The sequence below is a fragment of the Mesoplodon mirus genome (genome assembly GCF_964341445.2).
Source record: "Mesoplodon mirus genome assembly, chromosome: 3".
Taxonomy (NCBI): Eukaryota; Metazoa; Chordata; class Mammalia; order Artiodactyla; family Ziphiidae; genus Mesoplodon; species Mesoplodon mirus.
The window spans coordinates 8,600,116-8,615,546 of record NC_138978.1 but is presented as its reverse complement, the minus strand read 5'-3'; the positions used below and the strand labels follow the sequence as shown (position 1 = coordinate 8,615,546).

General features: G+C 43.2%; 1 protein-coding gene across 1 annotated transcript in view; it reads left to right on the top strand.

Annotated features, from left to right (window-relative positions):
• The window catches only part of MTOR (mechanistic target of rapamycin kinase), a 120,815-nt gene that overhangs the window by 29,657 nt on the left and 75,727 nt on the right, over positions 1-15,431 (top strand). Inside the window, exons 20-25 of the mRNA XM_082614800.1 lie at positions 7,605-7,691; positions 11,602-11,769; positions 12,268-12,380; positions 12,698-12,860; positions 13,966-14,058; positions 14,735-14,881. Coding sequence (XP_082470926.1) covers positions 7,605-7,691; positions 11,602-11,769; positions 12,268-12,380; positions 12,698-12,860; positions 13,966-14,058; positions 14,735-14,881 — 771 coding nt within the window. The remainder of the gene's footprint in view (positions 1-7,604; positions 7,692-11,601; positions 11,770-12,267; positions 12,381-12,697; positions 12,861-13,965; positions 14,059-14,734; positions 14,882-15,431) is intronic.

Sequence of the window (15,431 nt, the reverse complement as noted above, 5' to 3'; positions counted from 1 at the left end):
GCTTTCTCTAATTGTGGCAAGCGGGGGCCACTCTTCATCGCGGTGCGCGGGCCTCTCACTGTCGCGGCCTCTCGTTGCGGAGCACAGGTTCCAGACGCACAGGCTCAGTAATTGTGGCTCACGGGCCTAGTTGCTCCGTGGCATGTGGGATCTTCCTAGAACAGGGCTCGAACCCGTGTCCCCTGCATTGGCAGGCAGATTCTCAACCACTGCGCCACCAGAGAAGCCCTATCCTTTCACTTTTGACTGTCTTATGACTTTTTGCTTTAGATGGGTATTTCATAATAATTTATATAATAATATAGCTAGATTATCTTTTTAATCTAATTTGAAAATCTTTGTCTTTCCATCAGTGCATTCAATCCAATTACATTTATTGTGATTGCTGATAAATTTAGGTTGATTTCCATCATCTTACATCGTGCTTTATTTTTGTCCTACTTTGTGTATTTCTTTTCTTTCTTTTCTGTCTTTTTTGGGCTTGATTGAGCTTTCATTTTCTTTTCTTTTGCCCTCTACTCTTTGGCCACCTTTAATTTCATTAAACATTTTGTAATGGAATATTTTAACCATAACAGATAGTAGACAATTTATATCAAATTCTCATACTCATCAACAATTATTTTATCAGTTTGGTTTCATCTTGTTACCCCCTACCCCCAACACACACACACCCACACACACACACTTTCTTTCTGGGGTATTTTAAAGCAAATTCCAGATAACATATTATTTCACCATTCAATTCTTTTTTTCCTTATATAACCACAATTACGACACCTACAAAATTAATGAAAATTCTTTAATATAATCTAATACCAATCCTTCTTCAGATATCCTTGTTTGTCTTAAAATTTTTTTTTACATTGGATTATTCAGATCAGAATCCAAATAACATGGCATTTGGTTGACATGTCTAATTCTCTTTCTGTATCTTCTCCCTTTTCCCTCACTGTTTTTCTTTCCGTGCCATGTGTTTGTGGAAGAAACCAGGTCAGTTGTCCTACATAATCTTCCATTCTGGATTTGGCTGATTGTATCTTCAAGATGTCTTTTAAGTTTTTTTTTTGTAAACCGGTTAAATTTAGAGGCTTGATTAGATTCAGGTTCTATTCTTTCGGCAGGAAATACTTCATAGGTGGTACCATATACTTCCTATTTCAACATTTAATAAGCAGATATTTTCTAAATGATCCACTTCTAGTGATGTGAAGGTTAACCAGAGGATTCAGGTGCTGTGATTCTGCGTTCACCATCAGCCTTTCTCCCAGTCATTTTATCGTTTATTGTTAATTGTTTCCGAGAACCATTATTTGAATAGCAACTGCAAAATGGCGGTTTTCTAATTCTGTTATTCCTTCTGGATTTATAAACTAGAAATCACCTATAAAGGACTCTGTGTCATCAACTGTTTAGTTAATGTGATGGATAGTTTGTGCAGGAAAGGCAGAATAAATGCATGATTCTTTCCTTTTATTCATCAGTTTTTCAGATTAATGAATCAAGTCCCTTGCAACCTCTTAAAAGTAACCCAGGCACCCCCTCGACCCCTTGCCATTTTTTGGAGTATCATTAACAACTCATGGATATCTGTCCATCTATCTAGTGTTTCTATTCATTGAAGACAGTCTTCTTTTTTTTTTTTTTTTTCTTTTTGCGGTATGCGGGCCTCTCACTGTTGTGGCCTCTCCCGTTGCGGAGCACAGGCTCCGGACGCGCAGGCCCAGCGGCCATGGCTCACGGGCCCAGCCGCTCCGCGGCATATGGGATCTTCCCGGACCGGGGCACGAACCCGTATCCCCTGCATCGGCAGGCGGACTCTCAACCACTGCGCCACCAGGGAGGCCCCGACAGTCTTCTTTTAATGATCTAATCATCCCACTCAACCTGGCTCTGTGTTCTTTTAACATTGCCCAGTAATCTTAGTCTTTGATCACTTTCTTTCTTTCTGGCAAAAAAAAGCTATTTCAGACTTCGCAAGTATACTTCACTCAAGCCTAGACATAGCCACTTCCAAGGAGCTATGGTTTCTTCAAGTGAGAGATGGAACTTAGAGACTCTGCAGTTTGTGTGCTAGGGTGCTCATTGCTGCTGGTGTGTCATTGTTCCTAGGTCTTCTCAGTGAACAGAACCAGAAATATGTAATAATTTTTAAAAAGGAAAAAGTAATACATAACTTAATACTGATATTTCCAATTCAGATTTAAGATTAAAGAGTTTTTACTTCTTTGATTTTATACTTGTATCTCTTTTCTGTTACACTGAAAACCTTGATTCCTTGGTTCTGCCGTCTCCGTAATTTCTTGCTTTATCTTGCAAAATATATGTATTTTTGTATACATATAAATAGTATATGACCAGTATTAGTATTAACAATATGAGTACTGAATGCAGTTCAAGGTCTTTTGCTATTTGTTATTGTTTTTAGGATGTGTCTTCTTGGGGATATACACCAAGATACTGTGTTCGAAGGCACTTGAAATAATTCTTTGAGTGATTGTGCAACCAACTTGGTTTATAGTTAAACTCATTTGTTCCTCTCTATTTTCAATTTTTAGAAATTTCTTGTGAGTTTTTCTAATTTAACTTTCATTCTAGTTATGTAAGACGTTAGCATAACTCAAGAGTCAAAACTATAAAATAAGATATATTCAGCAAGGACTACTAGCTTCCCTCCCCATTCTTATACCTTGTTTCTTCCTTCTTCTATCATTTACTATTGCTGCTATAACAAATCACCACCAATTTAGTAACTTGAAACAACACAAATGGATTATCTTACAGCTCTTTAGGTCATAAGTCTGGCATAGATCATACTGAACTACAGTCAGGGTGCCATTAAGACTGTGTTCCTTTCTGGAGGCTCTAGGGGGAACCCCTTGCCTTGCTTTTTCTAGCTTCTAGAGGCTGCCTGCATTCTTTGGCCTCCTTCCTCCATCTTCAAAGTCCGCAACATTGTATCTCTTTGACTCTCCTTTTTCCCTCAAATCTTTCTCTCTGAACATAACCAGGAAAGGTTCTCTGCTTTTAAGGACTCCTGTGATTAGATTGGGCCCACCCGGATAACCTCCCCATCTCAGTCCTGCTCCCTAATCACATCTGCAGAAGTCCCCTTTGTCATGTAAAGTAATTTATTCACAGGTTCTAGGGATTAGGACATGGACCTTTTTGGGTACCGAAATTCTGCCTACCACACTTCCCCCTAAGCTAACCAGTTTTATCAGTTTTTAAATTTATCTTTTCAGTGTTTATTTTTGAAAATATAAGGGAATATATTCCCCCACCTTCCTTCCTTAGAAGAATAACATAGTATAAACTTTCTGAATCTTACTTTTTTCCACTTTCACAGCAGCATATCCTGGAGTTCATGCCATAGCAGTATAGTGAGAATGTCTTCATTCCTTTAGAGGCAGTTGGTACTTCATTGTGTGAACATGCCACAGCTATTTGACCAGTCCCTATTGATGACTGTGTTTTTCCAGTCTTTGATATTTAAAATAATCCTGCAGTGAAAAGCTTTGTGTATACATCATTTTCACCTCTATTTCTTCTTGTACTTAAATGGCTTCACCTTTTACATTTAGATCTTTGAGCTCTTTGGAATATGTCCCAGTGTACAGTATGAGGAATGCATCCAATTTTATCTTTTTCACCCATAAAAGTTGACTTGCATACCTTATTTAACAAAGTCTGAAATTAGTCATTGTCTCCATCCTTTCCCTGAACAATATACAAAACTTAGAATGACTGATCAAAGTATTATATCTCCCTTCCCTCTTATGTTATTATCTAGTGTCACTTTTTTTTAACTCCAAATTAAATGTTACTGTTATTTTATGCAGACAGTTTTTATATTTATCCCTTTTGCCACTTCATTTCTGTGTCCTATCTCAGAGCTTCCTCCTAGGACCATTTTCCTTCTCTCTAAGGCAAATTCTTTTTCTGAGCATCCATCAAAGTAAATGCTCTGTTTTTGTTTATCTGAAAAAAATCTTTATTTCACCCTCTTATAAAATCTTTATTTAGCTGAGAATACAATTCTGGGTTCTCCTTCAGCTGTAGATATTATCCCACTGTTTTCTGACTTCTTTTGTTGCTGTTGAGAAATTATGGTTCCTTTTCATGTAATCTCCCTTTTCTCTATGGCTGTTTCAGATCTTCTCATTTTTTTGGTTGTCCTGAAGTTTCACTATTGTAAGTCTAGATATGCATTTCTCTTTCTTATCCTGATGGGGATTTGTGGGCTTTCTGAATGTGAGGATTCCACCCTTCTATTTTTTCCTTCCAGAATTAGATTCAACATTTAGAGCTTCTCACTCTGTCCTTAATGTCTCTTAGTTTCTTATCCGTGTTGTTCATCTTTGTCTCTCAGAGATGTATTCTGGATATGTCTTCACATCCATTTTCTATTCACTGATTCTTTAGCTATGTCTTTTTGACCTGTCATTGAGTTTTTAGTTCCTACTACATTTTATAATTTCTAAAGTTATACTAGGTTCTTTCAAACATGCCTAGTATTTTTGATAGTATCTTGTTCCTTACTCATTTTTAAAAAATTTTTATTTATTTATTTATTTTATTTTTGGCTGCATTGTGTCTTTGTTGCTGCATGCGGGCTTTTCTCTGGTTGCGGCGAGCGGGGGCTCCTCTTCATTGTGGTGCGCGGGCTTCTTACTGCGGTGGGTTCTCTTGTTGTGGAGCACGGGCTCTAGGCACACGGGCTCAGTAGTTGTGGCCCACGGGCTCTAGAGCGAAGGCTCAGCAGTTGTGGCTCGTGGACTTAGTTGCTCTGCGGCATGTGGGATCTTCCCGGACCAGGGATTGAACCTGTGTCCCCTGCATTGGCAGGCAGATTCTTAACCACTGCGCCACCAGGGAAGCCCCCTTACTCATTTTTTTTATTCTCTTATTCCTTTAAGCATTTTAAACAGGTTTACTTTATATTTTCTATCCAATAATTCCAATATACATAAGGTTTTTGATGAGTCTAATTCTGTTGTTTATTGTTTCTGCTGAGGCGTACTCACAGCAAGTCTGTAAGTCTGTCCTTATGTGTTTTACAATTTTGGATCATGCATCATATTCAGCTGGACTTCCCCTGGAGCAGTTAATACTGGAATATCTGCTCTGAAGTTACGTCTCTCCAGAGAGGGCTTGCATTTGCTTCTACCAGGTGGTCTAGGAGAACTTTTAGTTAGTGTCTTGGCTTAGAGTTTCTCAGGCCACACAGGTAGTTAAAATAACACCCTAAACTCATATGAGAGTGGCCTGAAATTACAAACTCTTAGGAAGGCTTTTTTTTCCTACCTAGACCTCACATCAAGACTCACAGATTACATTGTCTCCTTTGCCAGTGGACAGATTTGGGGGTAGGAGGTTTCACCATTTTTCTTGATATGTAGCTTTTTGAAGGTCTGGCTTTATGTGAAAGTTTCAGTTCTGATAATCTAATAACAACGTTTATCTTTTATGCATTACTTTTAGGCTTTTCATAGCAAGGGGATTTAGGAGGGCATCTAACCCACCATATTTTCAGGAACAAAGCTATGTGTTCTTTTAAAATACTAATGTTCAGGAGGGAAAAGAGAAAAAAGCTTGTGAAAGAATCTAAGGGAGAAGAAATGAGGTGGCTACTCGGGCCCCCTCCCTGGGGATGAGGCACCTGCCTGGGTGTATCCACTGACCCTTATGAATCAGCCACCGAGGCTGCCCCATGGACACCTCATATGAAGTGACAGCAAGGATCAGGAGGCTTTTGTCCTTTTGTCTCAGGGTTTCCCCTGACCTGCCATCCCCGATGCCCTGCTTTTCCTCCAGTTTAGATTTTCTACCTTCTTTCAGGTTCTGCATAACAAACATTTATCTCAAAAACCATTGTATTTTAGAGTCTCCTGTCCCTTGATCTCTGTAATATACTTTCGTAGGGACCATTTCACAAAAACTGTCAGCAGTGATTCCATGAGGAGGTACCCAGGAGATAGGTAGGGGTGGCTCTACTGAGTTGAACCTGTATGCCATGTGAGACCAGGTTCTAACCCCCTTAGAAGCCACTGGTGTCCCTGTCCTTAGAAATTAGTCCAAACTATCTTTGAGCCCAGTCCTATGTGTCCTGTCAGTCTCACCTCTCCAGGTAATGAGTTCTATAAGTCCATTACTCACTATTTGAAACATACTTTTTATTTTTCCCCAACTTACCCAAGTTTTAAAATGTGGATAAGGGTGAAAATACATATGTACGAAATTATTCTTGTTAATGGAGGGCAGCAAAGGCATAGAGAGCTATAAAAATTGCGGGGGGGGTGAGGGGGAAAGGGAGGTTTACAGTATGATTTGCGACTTGATATTGACATGTAGCACTATCTGAGGATCATAACAAAATAAAAACTACACCCTGAAGACATCTTTAACCTGGAAAGGAGTTGGGATTTCTCTTACCTAAGCCGTCTTTATTCCCAACTTTACTTCGTGAATGGCATCTCTTAACAGTTGCAAGATACCAACCTAAATAGAATCTCCTAATCCCAGCCCTCTCTCAATTTGCTTGCTGTTTTGGTTCACAGTTTCTTTCTTTTTTTTTTAAATTAATTTATTTTATTTATTATTATTTTTTTTGGCTGCACTGGGTCTTTGTTGCTGCACACGGGCTTTCTCTAGTTGCGGCGAGCGGGGGCTACTCTTCGTTGCGGTGTGCGTGCTTCTCGTTGTGGTGGCTTCTCTTTTTCCGGAGCATGGGCTCTAGGCGCACGGGCTTTAGTAGTTGTGGCACACGGGCTCAGTAGTTGTGGCTTACAGGCTCTAGAGCCCAGGCTCAGTAGTTGTGGTGCACGGGCTTAGTTGCTCTGCAGCGTGTGGGCTCTTCCTGGACCAGGGCTCGAACCCGTGTCCCCTGCATTGGCAGGTGGATGCTTAACCACTGCGCCACCAGGGAAGTCCCCACAGTTTCTTAGAGACACAATTAACTAATTAATTAAGACCTAATTAATTGAGTTAATTACTATAAGTGAACCACAATACCCATAATAGTTAGCTGTATTTATTTTAGAAAGTAAGTGGTAGTGAATTAAGACTGAATAAACAAAAGATACATCTACAGTTAATTAAAAATTTCATGTCCATTTTTAAGTTTTCAGTGACTCCAGAAATCCTTCAATGATAGATGATGTTCACTGGACATTTAACAGTATTTGTGTCCCTGTCCTAGTGCTTTCCAGGTATTAGCCCAGTTAGCTCTTACCACAAGCCTATGAGACAAGAACTGTTATCTCCCATTTTCCCACAGAAGAGGCTGAGTGCAGAGAGATTAAATGAAGGTCACAAAGCTAGTAGGTAACAGAAACAGTTCAGAACAGCTAGTCTGGCCCCGAAGCCCCTGCTGAGCAGAAACTGCCTCACCTGGTGAGTAAAGCCACTGACATATTTTTCAGCCCTCACCACCGTTACCACCGATGGTTTTAAGTCTCATTCTTTGAAGCTTATTCTCAGAAGAAAGGGTGGTGCAGAAACCGATTCCATAGTTGTCTTTATTCATTAGCGTGCACTTGGGGTAAGCCTGGGAGTTCTACCTCCTTCGTGGTGCCAACTTGCTGACCTCTTCTCTGTTTCAGTTTCTGTTCCAGCAGCTGGGAATGTTGGTGTCCTTTGTGAAGAGCCACATCAGGCCTTACATGGATGAAATAGTCACACTCATGAGAGTGAGTAGAAATTAATGCTTTGGCCTGTTCCTCACTGTTTGGGTCCAGGAGCATTCAGCAGCAGGTTTGGATGATGTGGACGTTTTTTTCATGGGTCATCATAGAGCCGTTATAACCTGAGGATAAAAAGTGGAGCAAGGTATCCCACTGGATTATGAAAGGGGGTGGAGGGGCTCTCTCTACAGGCTCCCAGGTACAAGAGTTCAAGCTGTAAAGTCTGAGGAGAAATCCTGAAGGAATTGTCCTGCCAGAAATAAACTGGAGTTCTTTGCCTCGCACACAGCACAGCAGTTTCACTTTAACATCACAACAGTGCTTTACTGTTCTCTCAAAAGTCCTCTTCCTTCCTGCCTGTAAAACCGTGGCCTTAAGAGCGGATTGGGGATTGGGTTTTCCTGGGGCCATTAAATACGATGGACTGCTGTCAGGCTCTGAGGAAGAAGGTGATGCTTTTCCCTGCTACCTTCAAAAGCATAAATGCCGCCTTCTGACTGTAATAGTGTTGTGGTTTTTTTAAGTACATAAGTTTATTTATTTATGGCTGCGTTGGGTCTTTGTTGCTGCTGTGCAAGCTCTCGCTAGTTGCAGCGAGCTGGGGCTACTCTTCATTGTGATGCGTGGGCTTTTCATTGCGGTGGCTTCTCTTGTTGCGGAGCACGGGCTCTAGGCACGACAGCTTCAGTAGTTGTGGCACGTGGGCTCAGTAGTTTTGGCACGCGGGCTCAGTAGTTGTGGCATGCGGGCTGTAGAGCGCAGGCTTAGTAGTTGTGGCACACGGGCTTAGTTGCTCCATGGCATGTGGGATCTCCCCGGACCAGGGCTCGAACCCGTGTCCCCTGCATTGGCAGGCGGATTCTTAACCACTGCACCACCAGGGAAGTCCCTGCAACAGTGTTTGAGAAGAGGCTCTCGTCCCCAGTTTTTTTTTTAAACATCTTTATTGGAGTATAATTGCTTTACAATGGTGTGTTAGTTTCTGCTTTATAACAAAGTGAATCAGTTATACATATACACATGTTCCCATATCTCTTCCCTCTTGCATCTCCCTCCCTCCCACCCTCCCTATCCCCACCCCTCTAGGTGGTCACAAAGCACCGAACTGATCTCCCTGTGCTGTGTGGCTGCTTCCCACTAGCTCTCTATTCTACGTTTGGTAGTGTATATATGTCCATGCCACTCTCTCAGTTTGTCACAGCTTACCCTTCCCCCTCCCCACATCCTCAAGTCCGTTCTCTAGTAGGTCTGTGTCTCCATTCCTGTCTTACCCCTAGGTTCTTCATGACTTTTTTTTTTTCTTAGATTCCGTATATATGTGTTAGCATACTGTATTTGTTTTTCTCTTTCTGACTTACTTCACTCTGTATGACAGACTCTAGGTCCATCCACCTCACTACAAATAACTCAATTTCGTTTCTTTTTATGGCTGAGTAATATTCCATTGTATTGCCATTGCCACATCTTCTTTATCCATTCATCCGATGATGGACGCTTAGGTTGCTTCCATTTGGTACATGACTCTTTTTGAATTATGGTTTTCTCAGGGGTATATGCCCAGTAGTGGGATTGCTGGGTCGTATGGTAGTTCTATTTGTAGTTTTTTAAGGAACCTCCATACTGTTCTCCATAGTGGCTGCATCAATTTACATTCCCACCAGCCGTGCAAGAGTGTTCCCTTTTCTCCACACCCTCTCCAGCATTTATTGCTTTTAGATTTTTTGATGATGGCCATTCTGACCGATGTGAGATGATATCTCATTGCAGTTTTGATTTGCATTCCTCTAATGATTAGTGATGTTGAGCATCCTCTCATGTGTTTGTTGGCAATCTGTGTATCTTCTTTGGAGAAATGTCTGTTCAGGTCTAGGTGCAAAGGACTCCCCATTGATGGCAGTATCGTTTTTCTGTATTGGGGGTGAGAGGCTGCTTCCTACTGTTCTCTATCATTTCAGTGTCTCCGCTGGGGAGATTGCTTTGCAGAGATGGCTGTGTCCTCAAAGAACTGGAAGACAATTATTCCAGTGATTTTTGTTCTTCTACACCAGACCTTTGTAGTTAGCTTGGAAGAAGCAGCAGGACTAAAATGAAAGTGGCTGCCTTCAAAAACGGAACTTCCCCGAAAATGAGTCTCAGAACTGAAAAACTCCTATATGTATAAATAAGTAAAAGCTGCTCTGTTCTCTGCCTCCTGCCACAGGGGCCTCTGTACAGGAAGAGTTAGGCAGGATGCTAAAGAGCCTGCGGGTGGTGGTAAGGGAGTTGGGGGTGGGGCGGGGAGGGAGGAAGCAGTGCGCTCGGGGGGGTTGAAGCTGAAGTAATCTGTGACTTATTCCCCAAAAATGACTTACGACAAAACATATAGGGGGTTGAGGCTGGGAGCCTTACACCTGCAAAATACAGCTTTCATTTCCTCCATGATAGAGAAGGTACCAACAGGGCTCTTCTTTGGCTCTTGATCCTGGGCATTTTAGTGAGCTCCTCCGAGCCCAGGAAGAGCTCGGGGCTTTGTGAACAGTGATCCAGCCGACATCCCTGGGGAGGCTGCCTGGTTTCTTTGACATAGAGAAAACCCTTTGTGAGGAGCCCCGATGACCCTGCAGTGGAAAGGTAGGCGGGCTTTCTCTAAAGAAGGCAGAGTGTGGTCCCACTGAATGAACATCAGACAAACCACGGAGGCCATAAAATTTGTAGTGTTTCTTTGTCGAAGCTTTTTATCTAGAGAAAATAGCTTTTTCAAAGAGAATACCTCTCTCCAAGCAGAGAGAAAGAAAGTTTTACCAGCACCTTTTAGTATAGATTTTTTTCGAAATATTTTTACTTTCTAAGGTACTATGATTTAAGAACAATTTTTTCTAAATAAAAATACCTTAGGCTTCTTTTAAAGCCTTCCATCTGAGGAGTTATCTTTTTTTTTTTTTCCACTGACTTCTACTCTGCATTAAATGGGGGCCCAAGAGTATTAATAAGCATATGTTGCCATCATTAAGTCTCCTACTCTGGAGGTTTTAAAGAAGGCAGTAGGCCACTGTCTTTCTGAATTGATTTGAAATGACAGCTTTTCCTGGAGTGAGAGACTTGGACCAATTTGCGTTGCAGTACCGAGACAGGATCTGGAGCCAGTTGGCCAAGTTTTTATTTTAGTAATTTATGTGGGATATAATTAGATGAATGTAGAAAAATGCTCCTCTTGTGGCACTCTCCAGGCCCGAGAATGGTTTGGGACAGATGTCAGATGCTGTTGAGCAAAGTCTAAATCCAAAAGGGCAGGAAATCTTGTTAACACTGAAGTCACCCTCTGGCAGAGCCCAGGCGCTACCCAAAGTGGGACCACCCCTAGACGGCTGGAGAGCTCCTAGAGTGATGCAGGCCTGGTCGTTCGTTCATTCTGCCAGATGGGTGTGGGTGGCTGGAATACGCCAGGCGCTCTGCTAGATTCAGGGAGACAGAGATGGATCGGAGGGTTTCTTGCCCTTAACCAGCCTACAGTCGAGTAGAGGGAAGGCGGCAAAGAAAATTAAGTATTACAGGTGCTAGAAGAGAGCAGAGTAGAGGGACCCGCAGTGGATAATGGAAGGAGATAGGAGCGCCTTCTTCTGCCAAGAGAGGCTTGAGCCAGGCCTGGAAAGACAGATGGGCTTAGCTCAGCAAGGGGTGGGATTCTAAGCCGAGAGCAGCATGACCAAAGCACGGGGGAGCCCTGTAGCCTGGTGCTTTGGGGGAAATGCAGTTTAGTTGCTCACCGTGACTGACGTGGGATGCAGGGAGGCCTGGGGAGAGGAGGATAAGGAAGGAGTCCCACGGCACAGACCACGCTCGCTGCATTTGTGCTTCGTTTTGGCTGTCTCAGTTCCTTGGTTCATATTTCAGCAGAAGGGCCCCCGACTTTGCTCCTCTGTCTCTGCCCTCTTTATAGGAATTCTGGGTCATGAACACCTCCATCCAGAGCACGATCATTCTTCTCATTGAGCAGATTGTGGTAGCTCTTGGGGGTGAATTTAAGCTCTACCTGCCCCAGCTGATCCCACACATGCTGCGAGTCTTCATGCATGACAACAGCTCAGGCCGCATCGTCTCCATCAAGGTGAGTAACCCGGGACATCCTCTGGAGAGATTTCCAGAGTCCATCAGAGTCCCTGGATGATCATCTAAGAGACCCTGTTCTGAGTGACAGGGATGCTCGGTCCGTAAGACTGACTCTAAAGAATACTGTAGTACCTGATGCGTGCAGTGTACGGTTTACAGAATGTTTCTAATCCTCTCTTGATTATCCTTATGTTTTGTCTCTTTTGATGGATTATTCTTGGTAAATATTTTATTTAGCATACCAGTTTTCTCTATTATCCAGCAATTGATTCCTTACCAGTTGAAATAAGTTCAGAGAAAGCAAAGTAACATGTAAGTGAAATAAAATGACGGGGAAAAGTGCTGCCAAGAGAATGTAATTCGGAGCCATTTAATAAAGGCTTTTCAGAGTCCCCAAAGAATGTTGACTGATCCATACCACTGCCGCCCTTCAGGCACTTAGAGCCTTGATACCTGACTGTATTTGTTCATCGCCGTGCCTTTCTCCTTTCTGCAGTTGCTTGCTGCAATCCAGCTGTTTGGCGCCAACCTGGACGACTATCTGCATTTGTTATTGCCCCCTGTCGTGAAGTTGTTTGATGCCCCTGAAGTTCCATTGCCATCTCGAAAGTGAGCACCTACTCTTTAGGACTAACAGTTATCAAGCTTTGAATGTTTTGTTGAAAATGCCCTTTTCTTAAGTCCCCAGGCCATCTTTCTATTTTTTTGTTATTTCACCTCTCATTAGTTTAGTCCAGATATGTACCAGGTTTATGGAAATCTTCACTGTCCCCATCCCACAGGAATATGTGTTAGATCTCTGTACCCAAAATAATGTCAGAAGCCATTCCTTCCCGTTGGGTGCTGATTGTTAAGGTAGCCCTCAGCCACTTCTCTTACCCTTGGGCTGTGTGTTAGCAATTACTGTATGTCAGCGATTGTCGTAGGGCAGCGTTAGAGACAGTGGACCGCCTGACGGAGTCCCTGGATTTCACTGACTATGCCTCTCGGATCATTCACCCGATTGTGCGAACGCTGGACCAGAGCCCAGAACTCCGTCCCACAGCCATGGACACGTTGTCCTCACTCGTGTTTCAGCTGGGGAAGAAGGTGAGGCAGGAGTCCTCGACACGCGCGCTCTTCTGCCTTTGCAGACTCCTCCGCTTGTTAGTCTGTAGGCCTCAGTCACTGACAAAGAGCTAGGAATTGTGCCTTTTTTTCCTTCTTTATTCAGCAAGTATTTATTGAGCCACCAGTGTGGGCTGAGTGCTGTTCTGGGGATAACGCTGTAAACAGAAAGATGTCCTTGTTCTCACAGAGCTTACATTCCAATGAAGCAAAGCTACGAGACATAATTTATCTCATAAGAGGGATGGGAGGGAGTAGGGAGAGATGCTGTTTCTTTAGAGGCAGACCTCTCTGATAAGGTAACATTTCAGCAGAGACCTAAGTAAAGGAAAGGCTCAACGCCAGGGAGCTGGCTGCAGGCAGAAGGATTAGCAGAGGCAAAGGTGCGAGATGGCAGCGTGCTTGAAGGGTGGGGGCAGCAGGAGGGCAGTGACTTCAGGGGAGGGAGCCCGGGGAAAGGGCTTGGAAAAGGGCATAGAGAGAACCTCGTAGAGGCTGTGCTGGCGGTAGGCATGGAAGCTAGGTATTGTGGCCAGTGGTCCTCAGAATGTGACCCCAGGACAAGCAGCATTAGCATCTACTTAGCTGGGTGCTCCTTAGAACTGCAGATTTTCACGCCTCACCCCAGACCTACCAAGCCAGCGATTCTGACTGTGGAGCCCAGCAACCTCTGGTTTCATATGCCTTCCAGGTGGTTCTGATGCCCACTAAAATTTGCACATCGCTGTTGTAGGCCATTATAGTTGGCTTTCTTTTCACTCTGAGCAAGGCTAGAATTCTTTGGAAATTTTGAGCACAGGAATACTGTGATCTGACCTAACATTTTTAAATGATTATTCTCAGTGCTGTGTGGAAGAATAGAGTGGGCCAAGAGGGGAAGCAGAGAGACCATTAAAATAAGAGGCTGTTGCAGTGACGCAGATGGAAGGTGATGGGGATGAGGATCATAGCACAAGGGGTAAAAAGTACCACAGAGCTAGTCCCAAACCCAGAAGTAGTAGCTGTAATGTGGTAGGGGTAATATTCTTTTTTCTATTTCCCACTCTCCAAAGTAATGGTTTCTGATCTGCTTCCTCTCTTGTTATAGTACCAAATTTTCATTCCAATGGTAAATAAAGTTCTGGTGCGACACCGAATCAACCATCAGCGCTATGATGTCCTCATCTGCAGGATTGTCAAGGTGAGCTGCGCTTTGTTTCTGTTTCCAAGTCCTGCATTGTCTTTCTCAATTGGTATTCTTGTAATCTTAGCAGTGGGGGTATATCTAGCTTTTTAGCTCTGAACTAGAGATTGGCAAACTTTTCCTGTCAAGATGGTAAGTTTTTTCAGCTTTGTAGGCTATGTGGTCTCTGATGAAACTACTCAGCTCTGCCACTGCAGCCTCTAAGCAGCCGTATGCATATGTAAACGAATGAGCCTGATTGCGTTCCAGTAAAACTTTATTTATGGACACCAGAATATGATTCTCTAATAATTTTCACATGTTGCAGAATATCAATCCTCTTTCAATTTTTTTTCAATCATTAAAAAATGCAAAAACCATCCTTGGCTCTCAGGTCCTTCAAAAACAGGCGGCAGCTCCTTGCCGGCCCAGCTCTTCGTCATGTTTATGACTCACGGTTGTCTCACATTTGCCAGTTGCATGCTCATACTACTAAGTCAGTGCTTGTCGGTGGCCAGGAGTGACCAACACAGACTGGTCTCAGTGCGGAATACAGCCCACCTATGATTCATTCTGTCCATAGGTGGAATCGTAACCTAAATCCTGGCTCTTCCCGAAGGTGTGACCCTCCCAAGGTTTAAGGATGTTTTCTAAACGGGGAGCAGCTTGTGGTTCTCTAAATCTCTGGTTGCAGGGATACACCCTTGCTGATGAAGAAGAGGACCCTTTGATTTACCAGCATCGGATGCTGCGGAGTGGCCAAGGGGATGCCTTGGCTAGCGGACCAGTGGAAACGGGACCCATGAAGAAACTGCACGTCAGCACCATCAACCTCCAAAAGGCAGGTCCATCATTTCCTGGGGGGGCTTGGAAAGGAGAGCCCCTGCTCTTCTCTTTTGTTCAAAACTTTCAGCTCTTGCTGTCTTCTGTTTAAAACAACCAAAAACCAAGCATCTTTCTGAAAATCTAGATACCACGAACTTAGGTCATTTTATTTTTTCTCCAAGTATCTGAATTATACAGTTATTTAATAGAAGGAAAATAAAGAACAAGGTGTCCTTTTGTGTCCCCTTGGAGCTTTGACAGTGGAATGCATTGTTGCAAATAGCATTCTCATTTTTTACAGGACCAGGACACAACCAGTGAGCCTCCTGGTTAGCACTGAGCCTGATGCAGGCCCTTTAAAGCAGTGCTTCTCAAACTTCTCAGACTCATTGGGCTTACCACATGCTGGGGAGCTTGTTGTTAAAATGCTTGTTCTGATTCAGGCCCAAGCTCAGGCCTTGATAGTCTCCATTTCTGACAAGCTCCCAAGTAATGCAGATGCCAGTGGTCCACGGACCACCCTTTGAGTAGCAAGGTTTTAGATCTCTGCAGATCAGTACTGGATT